Source organism: Impatiens glandulifera, chromosome 7 (genome assembly GCF_907164915.1).
Source record: "Impatiens glandulifera chromosome 7, dImpGla2.1, whole genome shotgun sequence".
Classification (NCBI taxonomy): Eukaryota; Viridiplantae; Streptophyta; class Magnoliopsida; order Ericales; family Balsaminaceae; genus Impatiens; species Impatiens glandulifera.
In genome coordinates this window covers 47,592,815-47,617,301 of record NC_061868.1, presented here as the reverse complement: position 1 = coordinate 47,617,301, position 24,487 = coordinate 47,592,815, and the positions used below count along the sequence as shown (strand labels likewise).

At 30.0% G+C, this 24,487-nt stretch overlaps 3 protein-coding genes and 1 long non-coding RNA gene across 5 annotated transcripts; 2 read left to right on the top strand and 2 right to left on the bottom strand.

Moving 5' to 3' along the window:
• The first annotated feature begins 2,883 nt into the window (after positions 1 to 2,883).
• Positions 2,884 to 5,267, top strand: LOC124945101 (pectin acetylesterase 8-like). The gene is made up of 13 exons (XM_047485473.1): positions 2,884 to 3,009; positions 3,185 to 3,323; positions 3,401 to 3,483; positions 3,558 to 3,687; positions 3,773 to 3,852; positions 3,914 to 4,000; positions 4,083 to 4,207; positions 4,288 to 4,348; positions 4,422 to 4,475; positions 4,551 to 4,628; positions 4,709 to 4,814; positions 4,909 to 5,051; positions 5,137 to 5,267. The coding sequence occupies exons 2-13, from the start codon at positions 3,194 to 3,196 to the stop codon at positions 5,260 to 5,262; spliced, it is 1,203 nt and encodes a 400-aa protein (XP_047341429.1). The 5' UTR covers positions 2,884 to 3,009; positions 3,185 to 3,193; the 3' UTR covers positions 5,263 to 5,267.
• Positions 5,268 to 6,184: 917 nt separating this feature from the next.
• LOC124945458 (lysine-specific demethylase JMJ18-like) lies at positions 6,185 to 11,380 on the top strand. 2 transcript variants are annotated; one of them, XM_047485904.1, is made up of 12 exons: positions 6,185 to 6,245; positions 6,973 to 7,047; positions 7,276 to 7,335; positions 7,535 to 7,612; positions 7,713 to 8,213; positions 8,291 to 8,518; positions 8,785 to 8,946; positions 9,275 to 9,643; positions 9,731 to 10,472; positions 10,560 to 10,666; positions 10,792 to 10,974; positions 11,063 to 11,380. In XM_047485904.1, the coding sequence occupies exons 2-12, from the start codon at positions 7,042 to 7,044 to the stop codon at positions 11,135 to 11,137; spliced, it is 2,511 nt and encodes an 836-aa protein (XP_047341860.1). In that variant the 5' UTR covers positions 6,185 to 6,245; positions 6,973 to 7,041; the 3' UTR covers positions 11,138 to 11,380. The 2 variants fall into 2 exon arrangements, with proteins under 2 accessions (XP_047341860.1, XP_047341859.1); XM_047485903.1 differs by lacking the exon at positions 6,185 to 6,245 and adding an exon at positions 6,488 to 6,695.
• Positions 11,381 to 12,074: 694 nt separating this feature from the next.
• LOC124945459 lies at positions 12,075 to 13,490 on the bottom strand. Its single transcript, XR_007099984.1, has 2 exons — positions 13,332 to 13,490; positions 12,075 to 12,259 (listed from the first exon to the last, which is right to left on the bottom strand). It is a non-coding gene; the product is annotated as an uncharacterized LOC124945459 (long non-coding RNA).
• A 9,035-nt stretch (positions 13,491 to 22,525) lies between these two features.
• LOC124910334 lies at positions 22,526 to 24,291 on the bottom strand. Its single transcript, XM_047450967.1, has one exon. The coding sequence runs from the start codon at positions 24,287 to 24,289 to the stop codon at positions 22,616 to 22,618; it is 1,674 nt and encodes a 557-aa protein (XP_047306923.1). The 5' UTR covers positions 24,290 to 24,291; the 3' UTR covers positions 22,526 to 22,615.
• Between the last annotated feature and the right edge of the window lie 196 nt (positions 24,292 to 24,487).

Below are 24,487 nucleotides of genomic sequence, written 5' to 3'. Positions count from 1 at the left end.
CCCTATGATTAAGTATTATCACATTGAATTGTTTGCTTTTATATCAGCTCATGGTTTATTTACCTTTTTTTTTTGTATATATTCTCTAGGTGAGAAAAATAAATTAAATGAAAATAATAATATCATTTTCATTTATGCCAAATAAATATATTAAAATCTTCAATTTTTTAACTTAAAAAGTCTAGAAAGTAGTTTGTATTAATTTCCTTTAAATGTCAAAATATATTATATAATAGAACCTTTATTTAACTATATAAAATTATATTTATATATAGAGTTAATGCATCAAAGGTTGTAGCCAGCTTGCCTCCAGTAAAAAAAAAGGTGGTCCTGGAAGAAGCATCACTTTTCTGGTGTTCACATGGTGGGATACATAATTAGCCAACCACAGACGAACACGTGTACGTAATAGGATACATGCACCGTCATTGCTTTCTTCCTTTGTCAAAACTACTTTCCTGTTTATTATAATTTAATATATCCATCAAACAAAAATATAAGAGCTTGTTTCATTAATTCAATTAATCCGTAATCTAACCATCAATCAATTAAATATATTGTACTCTCTTATTTTTATAAAAAACAAGATCAAACACAAAATACACTTATACAATTGAATCACTTATTGATTTGTCATTATAAATAAATCATCAACCTATTATAATAAAAAGTTATAATTTAATAAAAAAAATTATTATTTTTTAATTAAATAGAACTAATATGAACGCACTACCTCACTCTAACTCAAAGTGTTTTCAGATGAAATCGAACCCCGTGACATTTTAATCTCTTAAACAAACTCATCACATTAAGTTATTTTGGTAAATTAATATTTTTAGATCAATTAATTATTTTAAATTTGATTTTATTAACAAAAAAAAAAATTAACATTATTTTTCAAAATTTCTGTTTTAATTATATTGATTTAAAGTGTTTTTTAAAGGTCAGTGTATATTAAAAATGAAAAAATTCGTATAAACATAAAGCATGAAAATAACAAATAGAAAATAATACTTCAAAAATTACTGAGCTTGTAATTCTCGAGAAAAACGATTAATTACCCGACAGACTTTACTGATTTTCCTTAACGAATCTCAAAAAACATAATAATAATAATATTATAAACGATACGCATCGGACGACTACGATCATTGAAAGTTCAACGATTTCTCCTCAACCAGATAATCCACCAAAAAATAATTGGGAGGATAACTCAAATATATAGGTCTGTCATATCAGCTGTATCAATCTAAACTTCTCAGCAACAACCTAAAAATTCGGACATTACCCAATGAATCCCAACAATATTCCACAAAATGCTCAAAATACTAGTCACCATTCGACAATACAAAAGTAAGTGAGTTGTCGATTCAACCTCTTTTTGACATATACGACAATTATTAGCTATAATAAAACTATTTTTTTCATACACATATCCATCTGTTAGAATTTACCATGAATAACGTTCCATCAAAAAAAATATGAGAAAAAAAACTTAAACTTATTATTTTAAGTGAAAATTGAACTTGAAATATTTATTTTTTAAATAATAATAATTTTATATACCTAAATTTTAATATATATATATATATATATAATATTATTTTTTTTTTATGTCTAATAAAATTTAAAATTGAATTTCACTAAATTGACATAAAAAATAAATATCAAATTAGTTAAAAAAAATTACAGATTAACCACGTGATTGTGGAGGCTATAGAATAAGCAAAACCAACAAACTAAGTTAAAAATAACCCGACCTCTACTTGTCTCAATGCAGTTTATATTATTATTCTCTCATTTATCTTATTAGTTATTTGTGATGTAAATAATTAATTTCTCAAACATTTTAAAAAATAAATAAATTTATATAGTTAAGATTTTCAATTAATAACGATGAGCATTAGACACTAGGCGCACAGTAATTAACCAATACAAAAACAAAAGTAAAAATATTTATTGAATAATAGTGAATCAGTGTCTAATGGTTTTTTTTTTTTTTATTAGATTGACTTATTTGAATAATCCAAAAAAGTTGAAAAATATCTTTATGAATTCACATGTTCAATACTTCATATGATCTGAATCCAATTGAAAGTGTAATCTATCTTCTATCCCATAAATTATACATATAATTTAAATATGGATTTTGAGTACTTTATTGAATGAAATTGATGAGGAAAGAAACAGTAAACACCACCAAACAACAACAACCTGTCAGTTCATTAAATATTCTTTCTTTAATCTTTAATAAGAGGAGGAGGACCGAATCGCATAAAACCAAAGACTGAGCGAGCGCGTTAACTCATAATAGACTGTCGGTCGGTTCTCTTGTGCTTTGCTTTGCTCCCATACTAGGCCGTGTTTGAGTCCATCTCTTCTATTCCATTTCATTCCAAACCAAATAAATTAAAGATTAACTTAAATTGATTTGTCTTTAATCAATTTTAGACCATAATCTAACCTCAATATTATTTATTAGATCTCACTCAAACATAACAAATATATTTTATATAAGTCCTGTTTGAAAACGTTTAGTTTCGGAGTTGGAGTTGAGTTTTGGACCATTTTTTTTTAATTTACATATAAATTATTTTTATTTTTTATTTATATATATATATATATATATTATTAGGTATTAATTTAAATAAAATAATATTATAAAATATACTTTAATTATATATATTAATAAATTTAATAATATTTCTTTAATCCAACCGTAGATCTTCTAGTACCAACAAACAGCTCTTGCAAAATAGAGGACCGGTCTATATTGAGTTATTCAAAATATCATTATACTTGATAATTAAATAATTAATTGCATTTCCCTGTCATTTTTGTTTGTTTTTTTCTTCTAATGAATGGGACTTTGTATAAAAGGCGCCATGTTAATATGTGCACTCAACTTGGTTCATCTTCATCTTCTTCTTCATTTGGATTCCATACAAGAGCGAGAAGCAGCACTTTATCTCTCTCTCTCTCTCTACCCACGAGTGAATCCATTTTCAGGTAACCTTCGGAACATCCATCTCTGTTCTTCCCCTGCTTTCTATATTCCCTTCTCTTTAATTTAGAGAGATGCAAGTTTGGATCCAAATAATATAAATCTAATAGAAAAGCACAGTATGATTAGCTTTTCCTCAGCCCGTTTCAAACATTTGATTGATAAAAACAAATTAATAAGGTTGGAAGCATGAGGAGATCCAGAGTAGCCGAACTGTTTTGCTTACAGATAGTGGTGATTGTTGGTTTTGTTTTACTTCAAGCTCAAGGGTTTAACGTTGGGATCACTTATGTGCAATCTGCACTTGCCAAAGGAGGAGGTTCATTTCATTCATTTCATTTCATTTCATTCATACATGGTTAATGAATCTCTGTATTAATCAATTATGGGTTTCAGTTTGTTTGGATGGAAGCCCACCTGCCTATCACATTGACAAAGGATTTGGAGCAGGAATCAACAACTGGCTAGTCCATTTTGAGGTATGTAAATTGATTGATGTACTTTTACATTTGTAAAAAATATTAATTAATTAAAAGACATGGGTAAATAAAAGGGAGGAGGATGGTGCAACAATGTTACAACATGTCTAGCCCGTAAGAACACTCGTCTAGGTTCTTCCAAACAAATGGCCACTCAGGTTGCTTTCTCCGGTATCTTTAGTAACAAAGCAAAGTTTAATCCAGGTGATTATATATCCTTCTGCTTATTTGTAATTAATTATATGCATGCCAATTAATCAATTAAGCCTAATTCTATCTGTTTATGTAGATTTCTATAACTGGAACAGGATCAAGGTCCGATACTGCGACGGTTCTTCATTCACTGGCGACGTTGAGGCTGTCGATCCTGTGAGTAACTATGTTCGTATTAGATTTCTATAATATGCACTAATGGTTTCTATATCTTTAGGCCACAAAACTTTACTTTCGCGGGGGAAGAGTTTTTGTTGCAATTATTGAAGACTTATTAGCAAATGGAATGAAGAATGCCCAAAACGTAACACCCCTTTGCTGTCTCTATTGATTGGCTTAAGCTTTTGTTGTTTGTAAATAATTCAAGATCATCAATTGGCATGCAGGCTATCTTGTCGGGGTGTTCAGCTGGGGGATTGACTTCAATCCTGCATTGCGATAAATTCCGGACTATTATGCCTGCCTCCACCAAAATCAAATGCATTGCAGATGCTGGTTACTTCATCAATGCGTACTTACCAATTGATTTAGTTACTTAAATAGAATCTTCTCTAAAAAGTATATATATGATTAGTTATGTTTTTGTAACAGGAAGGACTTATCTGGGGCGTCACACATTCAATCTTTCTATGACGATGTAGTCAGGACACACGTAATATAAACTTATCCTTAGATTCTTATTTCGATCAGTCCTGTTTATGATATTTGTTTTTCATGATTTGTAGGCATCAGAGAAGAATTTGCCATCGTCCTGCACTTCAAAAATGAGTCCTGGTTTGGTAAGTTTTTCTTTTTCTTGAACAAGAGTCATTCATTAGAACTCGATAGCTGCTGATTCATTATTATTGTTGCAGTGTTTTTTCCCCCAAAACGTTGTTCCACAGATACAAACACCGATATTCTTGGTGAATGCGGCCTATGATTCGTGGCAGGTTAATTTCAGTTTGGTTAAAAGTGTAATTATTATTAGTTCATCTCTTTAGAGTTTTTTGGTTTGATATTGAAATATCAGATAAAGAACATATTAGCACCTGGTGTTGCTGATCCCCATGGAACATGGCATAACTGCAAGCTTGACATAACAAAATGTTCTTCCACTCAGCTTCAAACCATGCAAGGTTTAATTAATTAATTTGTTCATCATTCTCTTATTCTTCTTCTTTAATCTAAATTCATAATTTTCTATTTTGTTTGTTGTTGTTAATTAATTAGATTACAGACTACAATTCTTGAGTGCACTAAATGGAGTGAGCAACTCAGCCAGAGGATACTTCATCAATTCCTGTTACGCTCATTGCCAGACTGAAACGCAAGAAACATGGCTTCGGAGCGATTCCCCTGTACTCTCAGGAACTGTAAGCCTCGTTTACACAATTTCATTTATAATAACCAAAAGAAAGGCCAATCCAATTTGTCGCTAATTGCTTAATTGGCTTGCAGACGATATCCAAAGCAGTAGGTGATTGGTACAACGACAGGAGTAGTTTCGAGAAGATCGATTGCGCCTACCCTTGCGATAATACTTGTCACAACCGCGTTTTCGATGGAAATGACCACAACCTTTGAATTCATAATTCAGATATATTATAATATAATTTATTCACAAAATAAGTTGATCAAGATCACCATTCATCAGGTGCACACAAAAAAACTGTGCAACAAATATTATAAGTATTTTATTAATACTTTAATCTATAAACAAAACATGTCATTATACATTGTTTATGCAATTCTTATTTAATAGTATTTTTTTAGAGTTTTAATGTCTTTAGTTGTTTGATTAATGCCATTTAATGGAGATAATTGCATTATTAAGATCTTTTTACATTTCTTCAAGGAAAAAATGGAAATATTTGAATATAATTTTTTATTTTTTTATTAAAACACTTATTTTTTTTTTTATAATAGAATAAAATATAATTTGAAAAAATAAAAATAATTTATAACTTATTGATAAAAGTAAGCAGAGTTAAAATGATGAGCTAGTTGTATCTTATTTTTTGACTTTTTATTAAAAAAAAATAAAGAAAAGATTTATTTATTTATTTTTAAATTAATATTCTGACCTTAATTTTAGAGAAAAAGAAAAGTAAATATCCAATATACCTTCCCACAAGCAACGACTAGAAAAAAAAAAAAAAGGAGCGTTAGTTGCTTGCCGCCAAGGGTCAAGCACTTTTAAAAGAGTAAAAGTAACGTTTAATTTCAAATAATTAGTAAGATAAAATCAGAGATAAAAATGGCATTTTATATTTAACCATATATATTTTTCCGAGTATATATTGGATTCTATTTTTTTATTTAAAAATAATATATAAATAATTAGAGATAATGGTTTCAGTTACGAACTGTATACCTCTTCTCCCTCTCGAGATCTAACTTCTCGGAGTCCCGCCACGGGTCGGTATTTATATTTCTTAGTTTTAATTAATTAATATTTAGAATATATTATTTGATTCTGTCACTTCAATTTTATAAAAAAAAACAAATAAATACATCAACGTGAAGTTCTTCTTCTTCCTGAGCAGAGTCCGGTCTTCTCCATTGAGGTAAAATTGATTGATTGATGTTCTTAGTTGACATTGTGATCAATTTGATTGTTTAATAAGATTTATACAAGTTCATCGAATAATTATTAACATCTGCATCGTCATTGATCTGATTTTAACCTATTTTCGGGTATTGACAAAAAAGAAGAAGTAATTATTTAGATTACGCCTTGTTTGGGTTGATTTTTCGAAATTGAGTCGGTTCTGATATTTATTTTTTTTGTCTTTTCTCTTTGTGAATTTCATTGCATTGGATAGCAGCTGGATTGTGTGGCAGTTTCTTATGTGTTGGAGAGATTAGGGTTTGCATGGAGAGTTTTAGAAAGGGGGCGGCTCTGTTTTGTTGATGATGAAGGAGACTGTTTGTAGGATTTATTAGGGTTTTCAGTTTCTTCTCGTTGTTATAACAACACTTGATTGGGTTCTTATGCATCATTAGGGTTCTAATAGGTTAGGATCGTCTGATTCTCTCTCTTATTCTTTTGATTTTCATTGTATATCTCTGTTTAATCAATCATCTACATTCAAATCGAGTGTCCAGAATTGGATTACATTGATATCTGCTTTTTCTATGTGAATTGAATGGTTTGCTTACATATCTTTACAATTAGGGTTTTCAATTATATGATTATCTCGGTGTATTCATCTTTTGTTGTGTTATTACCTTTTCCTTCTCTAGATTGTAACGCATATAGCCTGGTTTTGACAATGATTTGATTTGAAACAGGTTATTGCTCTGGATACGGATCTGTTGCGGTTGATTACTGCTTATTGAGCATTATTACTAGAAACAAGGATGAAGGTTTGTGCTTTTGCCTCAGTTATGTGATAATTTTTCAGTCTCTAAGCTTTTTTCTTGTATTCTGAAATCTGAATTCAGCAATTTTGATCAGTAATGGTTAGTTAGAGGATTTTATATTGCAGATTTTCTTTTCCACTCTTTATTCACAGGATAGATTCACTGGCCAATGGATGATGATGGCTTATGTATTCTGTGTAATCGCTTGTAACGCCAACTTCTATTTTGCAGGGCCATATATCCGAGAAAATTAGTGAAAACGATGAGGGCATGGATTCTACTAGTAAGAAGGTAAGAAAACTATTTACTGATTCTAAACAATATCATTGGTAAAAAAAAGTATATAGTATATACTTGTGTTTCTAAACGAGATCATTGATAAGAAACTATATAGTATGTACTTGTGATTTTAAACAAGATCATTGGTAAGAAAACCATATAGTATATACATGTGATTCTAAACAAGATCATTGGTAATTTTTGGTAACAGATAATAGGTAGATGGGATCCAGTTGAAGCTTGCAGGCCTAGTGTTGATAACGCTCCTGTCTTTTACCCGACTATGGAGGTAGTCTTATCTCTTCTTCTTTTTCTTCCTCTACCACCATATCTTTATCTAATGAGAAAATACTTATGTCTATTTCTCTGAATTGTATTGGGTTTCCTAGGAATTCAAAGATACACTTGGTTATATTGCAAAAATACGCCCCAAAGCGGAAGCATATGGTATTTGTAGGATTGTACCTCCTACTTCGTGGACTCCACCATGTACTTTTAAAGAAGATAGAATCTGGCAAAATGAAAAGTTCAATACGAGGATACAACAGGTTGACTTGCTTCAGAACCGGGGGCCTATGAGAAAGAAACGAGGGCGTAAGAGAAAAAAAAGAAGAAGCTTAAAGGCAGAAACTAAGAAAAGACTCTCTTGTGATGGCTCCGGAAATAATAATACTACTGATTCAGAAGAGAAGTTTGGATTCAAGTCGGGTTTGGATTTTACGTTCAAGGAGTTCCAAGAATATGCTAGCAATTTCAAAGTATGTTATTTTGAGAGGAGTGACCAATTGATTGCTTCTACGACTGAGGAAAATCGGAAATGGGAGCCCTCAGTGGAACAGATTGAAGGCGAGTACTGGAGAATTATCGAGCAGCCAACCGATGAAGTTGAGGTAATTGGTTAAAATACAGTGTGTTTTTTTTCTTTTTAATGAAAAAGAAATGTGTTTTTATTCTTGAATTGTGACAGGTTAACTATGGAGCCGATTTGGAAACTGGATCGTTTGGAAGTGGATTCCCCAAGGCATCAACTTTGCAAAATGCTGAGAGCAAATTGAATGAATATGCGACGTCGGGGTGGAATTTGAACAACTTTCCCCGTCTCCCTCAGTCTGTCCTACGGTTTGAAGAATCTGACATCTCTGGAGTTTTAGTGCCTTGGCTATATGTAGGCATGTGCTTCTCCTCATTTTGTTGGGTGAGTGAGAAATGTCATTATCTGTTAATTCTAAATACCTAAGAGGATTAGACTATCTTATATTTGAATACACTTAGGTCTTAAGTTTGATTCCCACAAAAAGCACATTCACTGAAGTGGGATGCTGTGTTACCCTTCTCAAAATTAAAACAGCCTCTAGTCTCTAATAAATAATACATATATATAATCTTAGCCCAATTCTTATGTCTTTTAAGATAGTTGTCTATTCGGCGTTTAACTTGTATTTCTTCTTGTTATGAGATCAGCATGTGGAGGACCACCACCTATACTCACTGAATTATCTGCACTGGGGTGATCCAAAGGTATGGTATGGAGTTTCTGGAAGCAATGCTTCAGCCTTAGAGAAAGCCATGAGAAAGCATCTACCGGACCTCTTTGAAGAACAACCGGATTTACTTCATGAACTGGTAAGAAAAAGCAAGCCCAGAGTAAAATAAAATGCTATGACAGATGATTAGTTTTTGAATTTAATGAGCCTATTTGAAACTATTATTTTGTCACAATCACCGTCAAATTGAAAAATCGCCAAAATAAAATTGAGTGTTATTATTTTTTTTATTATAATCAAGATTATAATGCAAATTTTGTGTTTCATTTGGTATAAAAATCATAATCTAAATTATTTTCTACATCATGATCTAGATTATTTCTTATATTATTGTGATTTTTGAAATCAAGATGAAAAATCATGATACCAAATAAGCGTCTTGACTGATGTTTCTTGGTAATTAATAGGTGACACAGCTGTCTCCTTCAGTTTTGAAGTCTGAGGGTGTGCCGGTTTATAGAGCTATTCAGTATGCTGGAGAGTTTGTTCTTACTTTCCCAAGGGCATACCATTCTGGTTTTAATTGCGGGTTTAATTGTGCTGAGGCTGTTAACGTTGCTCCAGTTGATTGGTTACACCACGGCCAAACTGCAGTAGAGCTTTACAGTCAGCAGTGTCGTAAGACTTCACTGTCCCATGACAAATTGCTTCTTAGATCAGCTAAAGAAGCTGTTCGAGCTCTTTTTGAGCTATCTTTTCTTGAAAACAAGACTAAGGAAAATTTGGAATGGAAAGATGTTAGTGGTGAGAACGGTATACTTACCGATGCAGTTAAGGTGATTTTCTAGCCTAATCTATGTGTTTCCCTTTCGCCAAAATGTTTGATTGCCTTGTTGATTTTGATTTTTGTTGTGTTTTCGCAGAGGAGGATTCTTGTTGAGGAGGAAAGATTGCAGAAGCTTCCAGCTGATTTCAAGATCCGAAAGATGGAAAGTGAATCTGATTTAGAAAGTGAGAGGGAATGTTTTTCATGTTTTTTTGATTTGCACCTTTCTGCTGCTTGCTGCGAGTGTTCTCCGGATAAGTTCGCATGCCTTAAACATGCCAAACGTATCTGCTCGTGCAAGTCAGGCAATAGGTTTATCCAGTTACGTTACACTATCGATGAATTAAAAAGTCTGGTTGACGCATTGGAGATGGATGTGTCTGCCCTTAAGAAATGGACATCATCTGAAGATACTCAAATATCTGGACCCGACAGGTCAGAGGAGAACGGAGGTTCATCAACTATATGCAAAACCGAGGTCGAGGATAGAAAAACTTTTGACTTGAACCAGCTTGATAATACTACTACCATGTGGGATGATGAAATTTGTGGGGTGGACATTTCCAAAGAGCTTCAAACGGAATCCAACTCTTCTGTTACACACGTTTTAAAAAGTCCTGACATGTCTACTTGCTTGACGAAGTTTAAGAAGCCATGTTTGTTGAAGGACATCAAGTTATTTGGGGTTGACCTTACAGTTATTTCAAAACACCCTACTCCTAACAACATTATGCAAGGTGAACAAATACAAAAACCGAGTTTGTATGTGGAGCCGATAACTTATGGGGAAGTTGTGTTTAAAAAACATTGGTGCAATAAGCATGCGATTTTCCCAAAAGGTAGAAAGTCCTCTTCTATCTGTCTATATGTATCTATCTGCGTAGTTGAATCAGTCGACTGAAATAGTAAATTTGTTCTATGTACAGGATTTAAAAGCTATGTCAGGTTCATTAATATGGTAAGACCCATGGAGATGGCTATCTACTCGTCAGAAATCCTCGACGCCGGGCTTCTTGGACTACCTGTGTTTAAGGTAAACATTTGTCCATGAAGATCTTGATGAATTTATCCACTCTCTTTGGTTTGCTATTTGGAATTTTTGTCATTATCCTATTATTATCATCCCTCCAATTATTTATTTATTTAATTTACTTACAGGTTACCATGGATGAGTGTCCAAGTGAATGCTTTTCATATTTTAGTGCCGACAGATGCTGGGAAATGGTTCTTGAGAGATTAAACAAGGAGATTGAGAGACGTAATTCTCCACATGACATACAGCCTCCACCAATCATCAACGGGCTCAAGATGTTTGGTCTTCTTTCACCTCACATTGTCGAGGTAAAAACTTAAAATTTATTTGTATTTGACCCGTCATAATAATAAATCAATAAATAAAAAGTAACTGAGAATGTGTTGAAATTAACAGGTTATTGAGGCTCTTGATCCAAATCATCAATGTGAGGAATATTGGCATCACAAGATTTCCAAAACAGAGGACTAAAGGAAGAGGAGAGAGTTGTAAATAAGAAAGAGAATAAGATGATCATTCTTTCTTTTAGTGTTAGACAGACAGGCAGATAACCAAGACCAACCAACATTTAGCTAGCAAGCAAGCAAGCTAGGATCCATTCATTCTTTTTTTCTTTTCTAGTAAACAAAGAAACAGAAGAAGAACACATCTCTTTTTTGTTTTATTCGTTTTGACCAAATGGCTTTTGCAGTTAGATGATGAATCATTCTTGTACATCATAAATTTTCCTGATTCTTCTTTGAAATAAACATATCAACTGCTGATTATATGATGAAAGTGTTTTGGGATTTACATGGAAAGGTGAATTAGGGCCTCCATAAACTTGGCAGATCTCTAATTCATTAGAATTAGGCAAAAGTAACAACATATCATATGACAAAGCTCCATCATATTTAAGTATCCATTAAATGATGGAAATAATAATCAAATGCCTATTTTTTAGATAGAGCCTTTGCCAGGATAGAAAAACTCTAGAATTGAACTCTTTATTTTTTTTTCCTTCAAGAAAAAGGCTAAAGACCTGTATAAAAGTTAAAAAGGGCTAAAGGGACTGACCGATTCAATCATTTCCCTTGAATCATTTTGTTTAACGCATTGCCTTCTTTCTTAAGATTCTCATTAACTCCCAAATGTATTAATTTTAATTTTATTGTTGTTTATAAAGAGGTTTACAACTAAATTGCGAGGAGACTAACACATGTGGTAAACAATATAAAACTTAAAAATCGTTGCGTAAATCTTATTTATTGTAGACACTTGTACAAAAATAAGGAGTTACATTTTATTTTTTAGGAAAAGCTAAGGAGGGTATTCATAATATGCAAGCCTCAAAAGCCTTACTCTTTCAAACATTTAACATTCTTCCATTAATAGCATATTTCCCTCCATTAACTTCTTCCTTAGGTAATTCTAGAAACACCCAAATGAATTCACGGATCAAACAATGATTGTATATAACATATCAGGAATCAAGAAAACATGGAAGATTGTAATGATCTGTCAAACAAAGCAAAAAAACAAAAATTAATAAATTTGGGTCCCATTGAAGAAGAAGAAGCATGCCCTTCCTTCATCAACTGAAAGAGATGTATCCTGCAAGAAAGAACATATTTTGGGAAACAGGTAAGACAACCAAACAATAGAGGAGGGAACAACATGTTCTCGATCTGCACAATTAGTCCTCTGCCTCCCCTTCCTTGTCTCTCGCCCATTACAAGAGTTAAAAAAAACGCATCAATTTTCACCACACAAGTAAAAATTGAATTCAATACAACATTTTATTAAATTTAACCAAAATTAATAGTGATTATATTAAAAAACTTGTTTATTCTTGTCAAATACTTTTAGCCCACACCCATAACTTCTACTAAGTCCACAACCATGACTTCTATTCCCATTTAAGGCGAACCCGATACCTTAGATTTATTCATGTCAAATCCTTTCAGCTCACAACCATGACTTCTACTCACATTTAAGACGAACCCAAGACCAAATACTTTTAGCCCACAACCATTACTTCTACTCTCATTTAACGCGCCGAAAACTTTGATTTATTCATGTCAAATACTTTTAGCCCACAACCATGACTTCTACTCTCATTTAAGTCAGAACAGAAAACATTCCTTTGATTTATTCATGTCAAATTCTTTTAGCTCCAAAACCAATGACTTCACAACCATGACTTCTACTCCCATCTAAGACGAACTCGATAACTTTAATATATTAGGATTTAGGAACCACCTTGCTACTTGCAATAATCTTTTTTCTTATATTATTATTAATAAACTTTATTGTATTCTATTGAATGACTCCTGATTTAAAAGGGGTCAGTGCTCAAAAAAACTGTCAGTAGTCAGTAGGGTCAAATGCGGAATCAAAAGAAATGCTAAAAATGTTATTAATGGGTGATTGCATAAGAAAGGACCAATTAAGTAAATTGAGTTACAGCCTACATGCATGCATTCATAATAACCTAATTAACAAAAGATCAGGAACTTGAACAGAGTCAGATCTAAATGAAGCTATAGCTAGCTAGCAATAGCCAATTAACAGAATAACAAAACCGATAATTTCTAAAGAATCAAGCTTTTAATCTGTAAATATCTTATCTCCAGGCCGAAGATCTAGAAATATATATATAACTTCAGAGTTGGATAGGATTTACCGCGGTATCCGATTCAGTTGATGCAAGGCGGGAGCTAACTAATTAGGCCGTGTAATCGCTTAAGATCTCCGCCGGCGAACTAGTTCCCGACCTGCACCAAGCGAATTAGAAACCACCGCAACAACAACAAACAGAACTCCATTAATGAGTTATGATTTCTAGAGAGAGAAGGTTACGGTGAAGGAAGAAGATGGACATGGGTAAATATAGGAAAGATAGACGAACCTGATTGAGCCACGTGGAGGATTCTCCCTTTTCCTGTCTGCTGTGCATTGCATACGATCCAACTAGATCGATCTGTATTATGGTTCAGGTAAGGACAGGCACATGAGAATCTTTTAGCCACTCACTATTACTTTATTTACATTTACTGCCATCCCATTCAATTAATTCAAGATATACATACAGTAATGTCACGTGCGCGTGATCTTTTAATAATTTCTAACTTAATTATTTTATCTTTATATTTTATATTCATTCGTTTCAAAAACATCTTACTTTTATCATTTTATAAATTATTTAAATATTACAAATTTCAGAAAAATGGTCACGTTGGTCCCAAAAAAAAATTAGTTAGTTCAAAAAATTTGAAGGGTTACCTTTTTCCTTAAGAAAAAATAAAGTAATTAGACTTTTTTTTTCTCTTTAAGATTTATATATTTTTTTATAACACCTACAAATTTAATTAAAATAACTAAAATATTAATATAAATATTGTTGAAATTTTTATAATAAATAAATTATTTTAATATGTTCATTAAAAATAAATAAATATAAGAAGCTAGCGCATTACACCCACTTTCTAATTAACTTTTGATTTCTTAGTCATCAATTAATTAACTTAGTAAGTTTAATATTTTAAATAATATATTAATTAAACATCGAAAAAAATTGATATTGACATTTGAAAATAATCATAAATAATTCATGCCAAATAAGCTTTAAGGCCTTGTTTGCGTACGAGTTAATTTTTTTAAGACTCAATATTTATTATTCATAGCATCTATTAAAATAATAAAGTATTTTTAATTTAAGATTTATATATTTATACTAAATATATTTTTATCCAAACAATATAATTTTGAGTAACATAAATCAAACAATATTATTCAGAAATAAGTTTTACATCAATTAGCTTTACATCAAAGAAGGTCTTAATACTAATTTGTCAATAACAAAATAAAAAAATAAATAAAATAAGTTATATTAGTACTATATAATATGCTCATGTTTCTGACAATCAGGCATCTTTTTTACTTTCCCTTTTTTTTTTGGTAACCGTTAAGTTCATAACTTGAATTTCGTGTCCGCAAATTTATATTTAATAATATATATTTCACGTTAATAATACTATCCTATTTGAGTTTGATGTCTATTTTTGTCCACAAAATATTAATTATAAAATAGCTTAAATTAGGCTCCATCGTTTGATTTTATAAATTTCCTTGCCCATGTAAAGGGTCAAATTCAAAAGTTGAAAAAGCTTCTTTGATGCAACTTTGTGTTCTCTTAAATAGAAATATTGACATTTTTAAGTGTAAAATTGATGAATCAATCAATACAAATAATGATTTCAATCATAGATATGAATATTTAAATTAATATTATTCCATATTACTAAATAACTACACAAGAGTATTAATTAGTTATAAAAAAATCTATTAATAATGATTTTTTGTTATTGATTGAGTGATTGACTAGAAATTTTCCAAACCTACTTAGACTTATCATGTAATAGATTTGGGATGAATTTAAAAAAATTGAAATTAGTTTAGAAAAAAAAAAGTTTTAGATAAAAGAATATATGAATGTTTATTTGTCATTTTTTTAGAATTAGATAAATAAATATTAATTAAATTTAAAATAAAATAAAATAAATTAAGAGTTTACGTCACATTTTATCATATTTTGTTTAGTGAGTGATTATGGTGTAGCTGCATTTTATGTGGGTTTAGCTGCAAAATCATTTCGAATAGGGTTGTAAAAAAGAGTATCGAAACCATCATTTCGGACCTTGAAACCATCATTTCGGGACGAGAAATCATCATTTCGGGACGAGAAATCATCATTTCAGGTCCCGAAACCATCAGGGTAGATTTTTCATTTTCTCCTGCCAATAATTAAAGTGGAAAGCTGTTGTTTGTTAATGTTATTTGCTGTATTTTTAATCTTAGAATGTAACTTTTACAGGTTATTATCATAACTTTTGTCAATTAGTTTATATTTTATTTTTAAACATTTGCACCCAATTAAACTCATATGCATTTCTTTAAGTTCTTGGTGGAATGTTATTTCATTACTATAATAAAATTAAAAAATACAACTTTTTGTAAATTTATTAAATTGATATGGCTATTTATAAAATAAAATTAAAAAAAGATTAATTAATCATCATATATACTAAACTATGTTTTCAATATTGTAAGTAATTAACTGTTATTTTTGACTTAGATGCTTTGTTGTATTTCTTATATCATCTGTATATTTGTAAGTATTCTAAGCCTAAGTAGTTAGTTAATTTTATTCATTTGACATAAATTTTTTAAAAAAAAATAAAAAAATCTCAAGCCTCAAAAATCATATATGTTCAATTCTGAAACAAAACTAAATGATATAAGAACAATTGTTTTGATGAGTTAATATCGTTGATAATGAATATGAGACGATATTTTATGATATTAGGTTCTTGATTAAATAAATCATTTCTAAGAGATAAATCATACAAATTCTATTAAAATATATCATAAAATATCAATTTAAGTTAGTTTTATAATATATATATATATATATATATATATATATATATATATATATATATATATATATATATATATATATATATATAAAGTTCTTACAATTTCCCGCCAAAAAGCATATTTGGCGCATTAGGAGAAAGAAAGGATAAACGCATTGCTCTTCGTTTCGCCTTTTAGGTATAAGTTTATATGTTAATTTATCATGAGTAGTAAAGTTCCTATTGCTTAATTCAATGTAGATTTTCGATCAACTTTTAATTATTTCTCATGAAAAGATTTTTAATCATCCGACTCTTAATGTTTTACTACTCTTCGTTTTGTAAATCGTTTCGCCTTTTATGTATAGGTTTATATGTTAATTTCTCATGAGTAGTACAGTTCATTTCACTTAATTCAATGTAGATTTTCGATCGACTCTTAATTATTTCTCATGAATAGATTTTCGATCGTTTGACTCTTAATGTTTTGCTGCTCTTCGTTCTGGTAATCGTTTCACCTTTTAGATATAGGTTTATATGTTAATTTCTCATGAGTAATACAGTTCATTTCGCTTAATTCAATTTAGATTTTCGATCTTTCGACTATTAATGTTCTGCTGCTCTTCGTTCTTTTATTCGTTCTGGTAATCGTTTCGTCTTTTAGGTATAGATTTATATGTTATTTTTTCAAGAGTAATACAGTTACTTTCGCTTAATTCAATGTAAATTTTCAATCGACTCTTACTTATTTCTCAAGAATAGATTTTCGATTGTTTGACCCTTAATGTTTTGTTGTTTTTCGTTTTGGTAATCGTTTCGCCTTTTAGGTATATGTTTATATGTTAATTTCTCATGAGTAGTACAGTTCTTTTCGCTTAATTCAATGTAGATTTTTGATTGACTCTTAATTATTTCTCATGAATAGATTTTTGATCGTACGACTCTTAATGTTTTATTGCTCTTCGTTCTAGTAATCATTTCGATCCTCTTCATTATTTCTCATGAATAGATTTTCGATTGTTCAACTCTTAGTGTTCTACTACGTATACTCTTCGTTATGTTTTCATTCTCGTAATCGTTTCACCTTTTAGATATAGGCTAATAAAACTTATTATTTTAAATTTAACACTAAATTGGATGAATGCGGAATATTTTTGACAATATAAGTTAAACTTTTTAACTAATATATATATATATGGATAAATGGATACTTTAACTATTTTTTAAAAAAATTATAATATTTCTTTCTTACTTTAACCTTATTAATATTATCAATATATTTATTATTTATTAAGAATTTTAAACATTAAATATATATTATTATAATTTTTTATATTTATTATTATTATATTTATTATTATTTTCAAAATTATTTTGAATTATTATTATGATTATTATTATTATTATATCTAATATAACAATTTAGATACAAAAGTTGTAATAATAATAATAATAATAATAATAATAATAATAATAATAATAATAATAATAATAATAATAATTATTATTATTATTATTTTCAAAATTATTATTTATTATTATTTTATTAATATTATTTATTATTATTATATTAATTAATATTATTATTATTATAATTATTATATTTATTATTAATATTATTTACAGAATTATTTTTGTCATTATTATTATTATTTTTAGAATATGTATTATTATTATTTTCTAAATTATTTCTAATAAATTATTATTTTCAAAAATTATTATTTTCAGAATTATTATTATTATTATTATTTTATCATTATTTTATTAATATTATTTATTATTATTATATTTATTAATATTGTTATTATTATTATTATAATTATTATATTTATTATTATTATTTTCAGAATTATTTTTAAAAATTTTATTATTGTTCAGCTGTTCCTTCTTCATTAGAAACATTAACATCATCAACAATATCATAGGTAATATATTAAATCAATGATTATTATTTCTAATATATTATTATTTTTAGAATTATTAATATTATTATTTTTTAGAAATTATTAATATTTTTTTTAGAAATTATTATTATTATTATTTTCAAAATTATTTTATTAATATTATTATTTATTATTATTATTATCATTATTATATTTATTAATATTGTTATTATTATAATTATTATAGTTATTATTATTATTATATTTATTATTATTATTTTCAGTATTATTTTCAGAATTATTATTATTATTTTTTTCAGAATTATTATTATTATAGCTCTGGAAAATTGTAATAATAATAATAATTATTATATTTATTATTATTATTATTTTCAGAATTATTATTATTATTATTATTATTATTATTTTCAGAATTATTATTATTATTATCATTATTAATATTATTTATTATTATTATATTTATTAATATTGTTATTATTATAATTATTATATTTATTATTATTTTCAGAATTATTTTCAGAATTATTATTATTATTATTATTATTATTATTATTTTCATAATCATTATAATAATTATTATTAGAATGATTAATATTATTATTTATTTTAAAAAATATCATTATCATTATTATTATTATTTTCAGAATTATTATTATTATTATTTATATTTTAAAGATAAGTTAAAACTAACTTGAGCCCTAAGCCCAATATGTCTAGATTGATTAGAGATGGCAACGGGTACCCTACTCGTCGGCTAGTGAAATACTCATCCCCGAACTCGATTTTTATTTTAATACCCGACCCCAACTTCAAACCGACGGGTATCTCTATTTAGATCATCATTCCCGATTTGTAGGGTACCCGATACCCGACAGGTACCCCATTACCCGATTAAAGTGTAAAATTATATTTATTATTTTTAAAATATACAAAATATTAAAAAATATATTTTTTTAATTAACATATTCAGACTAAAATAATTTTAAATTATTATAAATTAAATCTAATATCTTAACTAATATGTTATTACAAAATATAATTGACCAAAAAAAATATTAATAAATATTGGATACTTAAACAACAATATCATTCATACTACATAATATAAATTCATTCATACCACAAAATATAAATAAATAAACTTAAAACAGACACAACAATATATACTTAATTAAACATAAACTTCAAAATATTCATCAACAAGACAATTTTCTCACAAAAAAAACATATTCTTCTTGAAGCGAGTCTTGTAGAAGTTATAGAAATGTCACATTTGTTGCTGCTAAAATGGAAGAAGAAATTACAAAATAGAGATCGAAAATTAAGTTAATAAATAAGTATAGGATTATAAAAGTTAAAGAACAAGCATAACTTTATTAAATAATAAATAACATTAAATTAATAATATCGAAATTTGAAAAACTCAAATGAAAACATTACTTACTTACATAGTTATATTGTAGATGTTGAACAAAAACAAGAAAGAATGTTGAAGATAGAAGTTGAAGAACAAAATTAGAGAGAATGTTGAAGATAGAAGTTGAAGAACAAAACTAGAGAGAATGTTGAAGATAAAAGTTGAAGTAAGGTTAAAAAAAATAAAAATGAAGATTAAAAATCATGACTAATGAGAGAAAAACAATTATTAGAATGATATTGGTGTGACTTATAGTTTTGGGTAAAGAGAAAATAAATACTATATTTATTGTATTGTAATGATGGTTAAAATAATGATGGTTAATTGGAAAAGTTAATAATTAGTTTCATTGTACTATTTGTGAGAAGTAATTCCTTTTGTCTTTATTAAAATGTAAAATAGTGTAAAAATATATTAATTCGATAAAATAGAATTACTATTCATGGTGTCGAATGATTTTTCTCATAAAATTGATAACAAAATCTTTGTTGAAAATTTATTGAATTCCAACTTTAAACAAATGACTAATTAACATGTGAACAATGTTAGATTTTTGAAATATAAGTTAGGGTTTGAATACATAAGTCTAATAAACAAAAGTTAGAGCTTAGTTTATTAATGTGTAAAGAATAATTGCATTATAAAGGTAAAATTATTTAATTAAAGTTTTAAAATGAAGAATCATAAATGTTAGATTATATAATTATGAGACATAGCAGCAAAATAATGATAAGAAGCTACCAACTAAACTAAATGAAGACTATATTTAATAATTCGTCCTACGTGGTCCACCCATATATCATTTCAAATTATATAATAATATCATCTTTAACTTTGAAATGAATTTCTTAATTAAATCAGTCATATATAATTCCCTCAGTACAACATTATCTTTAAAAACATGTGAAAATGCACTTTTTTTCCTATTTATTATTTAACCCCACTTAAATAAAGGATCACAAATCCCTTTAAAGTTACAATATCCAATTATATGATTGTAATGAAATTGAACTAAAATCTTGAAATTTAAATAATTAAACAACTAGTAATTATGACTATTTATTTAAAGGAATAATTAATTTAGCGGTCCAAACTGCAACACATCATAAATTTCGACAAGACATTGGATAATAGTAGATAGACACAAGTTGTTCAAATGCATAGTGTCACGGCCCATTGGTATGGGGTGCACATGACAAGCCCACAAGGTGCATTTTCTAGAATATTCCGGATTGTTGTGGTCACTTATGGAACTATCTAGAATCCTCTAGGAGTTCCTGGATTTTGGTCGGTCATGGAACTCTCTAGATTTCTCTAGGAGTTCCCCTTTTGTGAATGAGGTTATGGAACTCTCTAGAATTCTCTAGGAGTTCCTCTTTTGTAAATAGGGTCATGGAACTTTCTAGAATTCTCTAGGAAGTTCCTTTTTGTATGTAAGGTGGAGAACTCTCTAGAATTCTCTAGGAGTTCTCATTTATAGGTGTTAGTAGAATTCTCTAGAAATCTCTAGGAATTCTTGGGTCTAGGTTAGGTAATAGAAGTGTCTAGAAAACACTAGGTCTAGGAGGATCTAGAATGATCCATACACTTGTATATAAACAAGTCTTGGCCATAACCCAAGACAAGGAACTCAACTCAATACTTGTAATACCTCACTCTTGTAATCAATAAACAAGATATTCTCCAAGATCTTTCTCTCTCAAATTGTTCCATCTTCTTGCATATTTTAGAAGGCTGACTAGCTAGGATTGTGGCAATCTATCATAGTGCCGCGCGGGACGAGAGAATATTCGGTGACCGAGTTTCTGCCCGTGACAATAGTCACTGATTTAAGGCTATCAATTTGAGTTATCTTGTTTTGCGAAATCTAGGAATTATCTTATTTTGAGAAACATCACTTTTTGTTGAGGTTTGTTATTATTCTTTGGTCTCATCTGTAATGGTGTATCATAATCTTATCGCTTTGATATTTATTCTTTTAATTTTGATCATTTTTGTTTTTGGAGTTTTCAGTTTTAATAAAAATAACTATATTAAAAATATATATATACTAAAAAAAAAAAAAAAAAATAGGTGTAGTGGTTGTAATAGCACAAGGACATGTGAGTTGTGGCTTTTAAGAGATTTTCACAATTTCTAATATATATTTATATGGGCTTGAAAATTTTCAATATAAATTTCTTAGATTTTTTAATTTGATATACTATCTTTTTATTTGTTTTTTTAAAAGATAAAATTTATCTTTATTTATTCTCGTTTTATTTTTAATTTTTTGTTAATTTTTTTTAAGATCTTCCATTTTTTTTTTAAACTCATCCAAACTCAAATTCTTGAATCCGTTCTCTTATATACTTAGCTACCAATCATTACTTAGCTACCAATCATTGGGTAGTCGTTCGTGATGTGAGTGTAAATAAATCGTTGATTCGTAACTTGTAACGGTCACTTAAATTGAAAATAAAATATAAATAATATTTTTTTAATGATACTCTTCACTATTGACTGAAATAAAATATCTCCAAAAATAATGACGAAGTTACAATTGTTAAATTATTTTTTAACCTTTTTTTAAATGGCTTATGAATATATGTAGTTTGGACTTTGGACTTCGGATTGGTAGGCTGATGCAAGCCCAAATATTCTGTCTAATAAATTGGTTCAATTATTGTGGGCTTTAAAAATACAATTAATTCCATATAAATTTTCCAGTATTTTAACCAAATATCATGTGTGCACATTTTTCACTATATACACAAATATTTGTTAGAGATTATTTGAACTATTATTGTTAAGATATTTTTCAAAAAAAAAAGTAGAATAAATATTTTTTGTGATGGGATTTATTTTTAAGAATAATTAACATTACTCAATTTTAAATAAGTAACTCTTAATTTGTTCTTACTAATTATATCATATAATTTTTAAAAAAATAATCATTGTTTTGGTTTATTAATTTATAAATTGTGAAAAATGTTTTATCCATATTTTGAAAAGGAACATGTCACATGCATGTCATGAATGTTAGTTTCTAGAATTGGAATCCCTATTCCAACTCATTCTCTTTTTGGCGTCATTCATACATGAATTATATTGAAATATTCAACTTTTGTAATGGGTAATTTTATTAAACATAATAATGAACAATCTTACAAGGAAATATTTGATATAAAATAGTAAACAAATGTGAAATCACAAGTATAAATAAGTTAACAATTAATTTAGCTATATGCTAATGATGTGGATAAACACAAAACGTTTCATTCTTAATACACAAAAACAAACTCTCATAAGCCAAAGCCATCTTACTAGCCGTAAACATCGAAGTTGCATAATCTCTACAAGCCTTTCCTCTCCTCGCCATCCTCCCCGGTCCCTCCGCCACCGCCGTCGTCATCGCCGCCTCAAGCTCCTCCGCATTCGGAGCAAACATAAACCCGAATTCCTCATCCACTACGATCGTACCCTTTATGCTTGGAAACCTCGACGCCATCACCGGCTTCCCACTCATCATGGCCTCCATTAGGGTTAGGTCCAGCCCTTGCGGCCGGAGCGTAGGGTTCACGAATATGTCGATCGCGTTGTAGAATGCCCTTAACTCAGATGGTTTTAATGATCCCAAAACAATCACTTGATTACCCAATTCCTTGTACCTTCCTTCCCAAGGACCCGACCCGGCTACGATTAGGTAAATATTCGGGTTTTTGGTTCGAAGATTGGAGAAGGCTTCAAAGAGTAATGGGTGGCCTTTGTCTTTCACTAACCTCCCCGCTACACCGAAAACTAAGCTAGCGTTACTCGGGATTCCGATTTTCGATCTAAACTTTTGACCTAGGGTTTTATCTTCATTGAATTCCTTGTTATCGATCCCGTTAACGATCACGTGGACTCTCTTGGAAGGGATTTGGTAAACGTCTCTCAACATCTCGCCGCAGCTATCGCTGATGGCGACGTGGTGTTGGTAGTTCTTGAAGAATCTGATTTCGGTGAGAACTTTCGGGATCATAGTTTGCAAGCTGGAGTTGAACGACGGCGACATGGGTTCTCCTGCCGGTCTGATTAAGTCTTGGTATAACGACGATGAAACGCTTTCTAATGCTATTCCGTGCCATGATACAGCGAGATTTGGAAGGAGTTTCGCCATGAAGTGCGGTAGCGCAACACTTTCTGAATGTACGACGTCAAACGGACGGCCGTTTGCGTTCTCGATTTCATACTGTTCCCAGGCCTTGTTATATCGCCACCTTCCCGGCTCTGAATCGTCATGGCAATGGATGATCGGGGAGTTGGGTGATTTGGGTATGTGTTTGTTCATGGGGGAAGTGAAGATGTGAACTTCATGTCCGCGGCTAGCGAGGGCGGAGTGGAGGGTGTGGGCGTGACGTTCCATTCCGCCGGGGGCGGAACCGGCAGGCCATTTTCTGGAGAAGACGGCGATTTTAAGGATGGAGGGGGGTGGAGGATTGAGATTTGTGGTGAAGGAGAGACGGTTCCAGGAGAATTCGGCGGAACGGAGGTCTCCGGTCCAGGATTTGGTTGGGAAGGAAGAGAGGGCGGCGCAGGTGATGGCGGTTGGGGTGTGGAGGAGGAGGAGGGCGGGGACTGTGAAAAGGAGGACGAAGAAGAGGGTGGTGGCGAGACTTGATGATAGAGAGAGAAGCGGGCGTTTGTTCTTTCCTCCGTTCATCATGGTAAAGAATCGGAATTCATGATTTGAGGATTGGCGGATGGATGGGTTTTTGTGGGATTTTTTGGATGAAGAAGAAGGAGAAGGAGAATGGAAATTGAGGAAGCTGAAAAGTGAAGTAAAGTTAGAGAGAGATTGAGAGGTTTCTTCTTGTGGGTGGAAGTGGAAGAAGGTAAACACGCATTTGCATTTTGGCGGGTTGGCCGGCTTTGGTCCCATTCTCTCTCTATATCTCAGTGCGTTTAACACGCCCTTTTAGTGCGTCCATGTGTCTGGGTTAGACTAACTATATAAACATCAACTATTTTTATTACTTTTTCACTTTTTCAAATAAAACACATGTTTTTTTAGTTTATAAAAAACAAAAAAAAATTATTAGGTTAAAATCCGGGACCCGATCCAGGAATTTGTAATGAG

Bases quoted from the DNA above. Each gene is read 5' to 3' on its own strand.
- LOC124945101 (XM_047485473.1), top strand. From the start codon at position 3,194: ATGAGGAGATCCAGAGTAGCCGAACTGTTTTGCTTACAGATAGTGGTG. The intron at 3,853-3,913 runs GTGAGTAACTAT...CTATATCTTTAG, and splicing joins ACGTTGAGGCTGTCGATCCT to GCCACAAAACTTTACTTTCG. The intron at 5,052-5,136 runs GTAAGCCTCGTT...ATTGGCTTGCAG, and splicing joins CCCCTGTACTCTCAGGAACT to ACGATATCCAAAGCAGTAGG.
- LOC124910334 (XM_047450967.1), bottom strand. From the start codon at position 24,289: ATGGGACCAAAGCCGGCCAACCCGCCAAAATGCAAATGCGTGTTTACC.
- LOC124945458 (XM_047485904.1), top strand. The intron at 7,613-7,712 runs GTAGTCTTATCT...TGGGTTTCCTAG, and splicing joins TCTTTTACCCGACTATGGAG to GAATTCAAAGATACACTTGG. The intron at 10,667-10,791 runs GTAAACATTTGT...ATTTACTTACAG, and splicing joins TTGGACTACCTGTGTTTAAG to GTTACCATGGATGAGTGTCC.